General features: G+C 39.4%; 1 protein-coding gene across 1 annotated transcript; it reads right to left on the bottom strand.

The window, feature by feature from the left end:
* Positions 1–317: 317 nt before the first annotated feature.
* Positions 318–1955, bottom strand: LOC119358129. Its single transcript, XM_037624820.1, has 4 exons — positions 1550–1955; positions 1320–1459; positions 432–1211; positions 318–344 (listed from the first exon to the last, which is right to left on the bottom strand). Exons 1-4 carry the CDS (start codon positions 1953–1955, stop codon positions 318–320), a joined length of 1353 nt encoding a protein of 450 aa, XP_037480717.1.
* Between the last annotated feature and the right edge of the window lie 4212 nt (positions 1956–6167).

The raw sequence follows: 6167 nt of genomic DNA, 5'->3' as shown, positions 1-6167 counted from the left end.
TTGGTGGCCTCGCTGATATAGATGTGGAACCCGACCTTAAAAGTGGGTATACGTGTTGACTTACAATGTATAAAAACTTCCATTTTCAGAAGAAATTTGGTGACACCACATTGTTCAAACTATCTTAAAAGTTCAAGTTCAAGGAGGGGAATTAGGACATACAAGTACGATTTAGCATACGAATTTTCAGAGCCCAAGCTGAACAAGGGGAATCACAAAATAAATAGTCCTTCCTAATATAGGCCGGAGCTGAGGTGAGGTAGCTTCTTCTTGTTCTTCGGAGGCAGAAGCACCGAGCTGAGAGCTTTGGGAGTCACCTAGGCGGCTTTCAGTAGCTCCGTCAGCTACAATAAAAAAATCAACAATACCACCTACTGTTTGCAAATCAAAGGATGACAACATGGCAGAACATTTTTGGCAAAGATAGTAACCTGAGATTTTGCGAGGCTGAATTCTTTCTCCGCAAGATCATTTGACTGAATCTTGGCCTCACAAACAACTTGTATAGTGTTCTCCAAGGATAGTGGAAGAACATGCAGATTATCAGTCACCATGAAGTTCTGAGGGCCTTGCTTGACATACCCTTTACCCTTGTCACTTCCTCCCTTTGGGGATTTCGGATCACATTCACAGAGGTTTGTGGTCTTTACAGTGTCACGGCAATTCACATAATTGCCATGTCGATCTTTCGCGTGACAGTTGACATGCTTCGGAAAACCTAATGTCTTTATGCACTTGAAGCATGCCTTAATTTGTTGCTTCCTTTGAGCTGATTCTTCAGCTTGCACTATCTTAGTAGCTTCAGAAGTAAAGAAAGGTGCCAGCTTTGGTGATAGTAGCAAGCACTGGCATGGTTCTCTGATGCATCCTTTAGCACTTCCATCTATCCTACTGTACAGATTAGCGATGCATCCAATTGATGGCCATGAACCATAAGTCTTAATGATGGATCCCAGTGGTACGGTCAGGAAGCCAAATAGGAGCTCGACGAAATCGTCATTAACTTCAGCATAGAGCAGCGATGAGCTGTTCGTCCGAAGAACTCTTATCCTCACATTGTCCAACTCATGCTCAGCATCATTTCCCTGCTTAGGATGTAAACTCTCCAGTAGCATCTCTAGGGCTGAAACATCAATTGAGATGGCAACATCAAAACAGTGACCAGTTAAAGGCTGCTTCGACGTCAATGATCTCTTGAGCAAGTTAGTCATCTGTAAAAGTAATAAGGGATTATAAGACCAATACACGGAATATTGCCGAGTTTTATAAAAGAATAATTGGAATAATTAGCTAAAAAAAACTGAGTTTGGATGACAAACCTCGACTGAACTGAGCTGGATCATCCTCTGCTCAAGACGGGAGGGATCCTCCACCCCAAACTTCTTAAGAAGTGACAACATGAGAGAAGTTGAGGCTGGTGCTACTTGGAGATCATCAGTCACGATAAACTTCAAGCATCCTCTGACAAAAACTCCATCTGCAGAACCAGTAGCAGAAGTGATATCACAATTCTCCGGCCACTCTCCAGGGATCTGCCCCATGACTTTGCCGCATTTGCAGGCAGCGCCGGGGACCGAGCTAAACGAGCCGTCGGCCTTCGCGCAGCAGCTCGTGTCGCCGCAAACATAGACCTCCCTGTGCTTGGTGTCTTCGACTCTGACCTTGAGGTCGCAGCATTGCTTCGCCGCAGCGCTGATGGGCCTAAGCAGCATCGCCTTGCAGGCCTCGGTTCTGAAGAAGTCGTTGGAGAGCTCCTCCACGCTCTTGTAGATCTCGTCGAGGCATCCGACCTGGGACTGCTTGCCGAGGAGGCGAACGACGGTGCCGAGAGGCAGCGTGAGGAAGCCGAAGAGCACGTCGACGAACTCCTTGCCGGACTCCGCGAAGAGGACCTTGTTCTTCTCCTTGTCCACGAAAAGCTTCACGTCGACCGTCGGTTCTTCTTCCGTCGCCATGGTAGAGATGGTGATCGATGGGGATGCGTGCTCTGGCCTGCAGAGTGGCGCCTTGGGGCTTAAATATGCTACTGCTACATGCTATGGATTCGGGAAGTTCACGAGACGTCACGTCTGAGAGCATGGTTAGAGGGTGCTTGATACATTTTAGTCCCATGACTAAAAGTAGTGGGACTAAAACTTGCTAGCCTTATCCATGTTTGGATTCAAATACTAAAGAGACTAAAATTAAGTTATTGAGCATTTATTATTCTCCAAACCCTCCAATCCAGAACTCGTGTTAAAGGAGAGACATTAAATGATGAGAGAGAGGGCTAATACATATTTTAGTAGGTTTCTTATGACTAAAAAATTTTAGCCTCAAAACTAGTCCTAGCCTCTCTTTAGTCAGGGGTGCTTGGAACTTTAGCCTCTAAAAGAGACTATTTTTAGTCAGACTAAAAATAGTTTCTTGGATCCAAACACCCTCTTGGTAGTATAGCCACCTGCTGGCTATAAGCCAGTGCCATGTCATTTACAACCTATCTTAGCTAATATGTACAATAGTAGATCAAAAAAATGTATTATTTTTTTATTATGTGGCACACCTTTCATTCTCACAAAGCGCCTAGGAGCACGTGCTAGAGCTGGCTCTTCACGAAGAGCCCGCTTACCTTCTCTCTTCTCTTCTCTTTCTTCCAACTAAGCAGAAATATACTAGTTTATTTTTTATAGCTCGCTGATTCAGCTCTATTGTACTTGCTCTGAAGCGGAAACGACGGACGGAACGCACGGGGCGAAGAGTCGGCCTAGCAGTTATGTTTAGCTCTTCGATTTCCACATGAAAGCTTCTGCCCTGGAGTGGAATACTCCCTACTTTCTAGTTTATAAGGCTCAATTCAGAAATCTCATCAACTAAGATAGATGGTGAGTGGTAGAATACCTTTTGTAGTATGCAAAAGCACCTAATTAATGCTTTTGTTTTTCTTAAAAAATTATGTTTATCAATGCATTAATTACAATGCATGCATGCATAAAGTATATGCATTGGTCAATTTTCTCTTACTTGCATGCAATAATTTAATGCATCTTGGAATTTAAACTTGTGATGGGGAACAACCAAATTGAGCCTTACAAAATAGAAAAGGTTAAATTTTGAGATAAGCCCTATAAACCGAAAAGAAGGGAATAGTTTCGTCGATGATCAACTTCGGTTATGTTCAATTTAGGTGCCATTGATCAACTTCTGTAAGCCGACTGAAATTTTATTTTGGAGTAGTCGGTTTTGTGTGCCATTGATCTTGCTTTGTGGTTCATGCTTTTTTTTCTGGTATGTTCTCTCAAGTGTTTGGTTTGTGCTAAATGGACTGAACATATATTTTGGTCAGTCGATTTCTTAATAGGCTGATGCCCATTACTAGGAGCGACCCACCAACCCCCTTGTCCATTTGTTTTTCTGTTTTTATCTGTTTTTGCTTTTATTTTTTATTTTCGTTTATTAGTTTGTTTTTATATTTTTTTTTGTGCTTATCTTCTATCTTCTATATCTAAATAGCTAGCCTTCACTAACTATTTCTCTCAACATGCAAGCATACCATATCGTCCCACAACATGCATGAGAAAATGTCCACCCCGACTATCATATTTCTCTACATGCAAGCATGCCACTTCATTATTAAACATGCATGAAAAAAAGACTCATCTCAACATCCAAACATACATAAGAAATTTCATTCTATTATGCTATTTATAATTAATAAAAAAATTACAACTATATAGTAATCAAACATAATAAATTATATGTATTTTCAGTTTGAGCTTTTTATATTATTACTTCAAATATGCATGTATCATGCAACGAATCACACTGAAATATTGCAAAATATCCCCGCAACAACATGCAGGGTATCATCTAGTTTTCGAAATGTTGCGTGAGTGTAAATATATACACACGAATACTGTACAATATGTGCCAAAATTGCATTATTATATGATTAATATTTGCATATTAAAAAATGCAATTCAGTGTAAAGTTGTGTGCAAGTTTATGTTATTTTTTTTCATTTTATTTCTTCTTAAGGGGTAATACCAATACTAATTCATTCTTATTTTATAAAAACAGTTATTTAAATCTTGTTTTAGTTTTCTTTTAATTTTTCTTCTCTTTTTTAAGGGTGACACCAATGCCACTAATTCATTCCTTCATAGGAAACTTAGGTTTTGCAAAAATTCTACTATCATATATTTATTCAGGCATATTTTAAAAATAGCAATTTTTGTGTAAATTTTGTGTAAATTTTGTCATTGTTTGCTTTAGACTTTTATTCATTTTCTTAAAGGGCAATAACAATGCCACTAATTCATTCTTCCTTAGAAAAATTTATAACTTTGGTTTTATTATCATTTTATTTTAGGTATCTTTAATGGTAATACCAATGTCAGTAATTACACAATAATATTCATGTTCTTGCATATTTAAAAAAGTGCACTTTTTTGTATATAGTGTGGAAATTTTGTCATTGTTTGTATTAGTTTTTTCTATGTATTCTTTCTTCTTAAAAGCTAATACCAATGCCACTAATTCAACAATAGAAAAACTAAATATTTTGATTACGATTTTTAAAATTTTCTTCGTTCTGGAAAGTAAATAACAAAGCTACTAATTCCTTTTTTTCTTATAGATCTTCATTGTTTCGAATGTTTTTCCTTTTTTTTCTTAAAGGGTAATACCAATGACACTAATTTATTCCTTTTTAGAAGTATTCTCTTTTGGGGAAATTTCCCTATTATATTCCTCCTAGTTCAGTTTATGTTATGTTAACTAAGCCCAAGAATTTGGTGGGCTTCTGTATTTTGGTTGCAAGAGTTTGAGTTTCTGTTTTTTTAGTATGTGTCTTTTTTGTGGGGTATATGTCTTTATTTGTTGATACTTACTTGGTTTTTGTCGTATTACAGTATTTTAGCTTGAAAAACAATACTACTTTAGATAAGATTTTTAGCACATTCGTGTATCTATAGAGTATGTCGTTCTTTGTTCATGCTGCTAACCAGATACTGATACATACGTAGACTCGTAGAGGGAGGGAGTTGGTTTGAAGCTAGCTAGCTTTAGTACGTAGTTTAGCTTACCTGAAAGAGAAGCCAAGGATATAAGGTGTTGCATGCAGTGTGTTGGACTACACATATGAACTTTTCTGCATGGGCTGGGCGGGATGCTTTTCCACTCGCGTAGCTCCGCCCGTATCTAGCCAGTTGTGGGGGAAAAGTGTCTGGTCCGAAATTTAAATTCAGTCAACTAATCCCTAGGCACTCCCTTGTTTGAACTTTGAACGCATCTTAGGCTGTTTTCCAACTTGAAGGCGTTTAGCTACATGTAACTTTGCCATGTCGCTTGGAGCCCATTCAGATTTATGTTTTCTCGAGAAGTCTGAAGGCCATATATTATGAAAAAAAATCAAACCTTACAAAACCTTCCTTATGAGAATAAAAAATTATAGACAAGTCTTTGAAGAAATCAGTGTTGTCTCCCTTATGCATAGCAAAGCTCGTTGCTGACTCCAGGCCAATGTCTCAGTGAAGCAGTCTTGTTGAAACCCATCAGGAAGTCGTCGATATAGACCAGAAGACATCAACGATCATGACCTGGATAGGTCACCATCTTGGAGAACCTGACACTTAACTGGTCCAGAAATTAAGCCCAACTTTAGTCAGACAAAGGAGGAAAACACAAATCTCGTCAGTTCCCCGAAGGAGCTCAACCTGGCTAAGCTCCATCGAATGGGGAAGGAACCAGAGAGCAAAAACACGCCACAACACCATGACCTATGTAGGACGCCATCGATCAGTAGACAATACAAAAAAAATGATGCCCTTGCCTGAAGCTCCACACATGATGGACATGACTTTATTTATCATCGCCAATGGCAACATCGCTTCATCACCGCCAGCTAGACACCTAAGACTTAACTCAAATTAAAGCTCAGATGACTAGAGACTATAGAGACAACCCAGACCAAGGTCCCCCCACCTCGTCGGTGCTAGAAGGCACCCAAAGGCGAGGGGAACCAACATCTATGGATCCCTTAGAAGGAAACTTAGCACCCTTTGTTCTTGAAAGGAGCCCATTCAACTTTAGAAAAGACTTGATCAGTGTCACACAATATGAAACAGAAGGAAAGTTCGACATGAAGTTGCCATATTCTAGCATGTCAATTGCGACGCCCCTACAAATTT

This window comes from Triticum dicoccoides, chromosome 2A, assembly GCF_002162155.2.
Source record: "Triticum dicoccoides isolate Atlit2015 ecotype Zavitan chromosome 2A, WEW_v2.0, whole genome shotgun sequence".
NCBI lineage: Eukaryota > Viridiplantae > Streptophyta > Magnoliopsida > Poales > Poaceae > Triticum > Triticum dicoccoides.
Note: the sequence above shows the minus strand (reverse complement) of the source record. Positions and strands in the feature narration are given on the sequence as shown.

What these genes read in the sequence shown, in the direction of transcription:
- LOC119358129 (XM_037624820.1), bottom strand. Translation starts at nt 1,955, where the DNA reads ATGGCGACGGAAGAAGAACCGACGGTCGACGTGAAGCTTTTCGTGGAC. An exon ending in CGGCGCTGCCTGCAAATGCG is followed by an intron (nt 1,460 to 1,549) that starts GCAAAGTCATGG and finishes TTTTTGTCAGAG; the next exon opens with GATGCTTGAAGTTTATCGTG. An exon ending in TCCAGCTCAGTTCAGTCGAG is followed by an intron (nt 1,212 to 1,319) that starts GTTTGTCATCCA and finishes TTACTTTTACAG; the next exon opens with ATGACTAACTTGCTCAAGAG.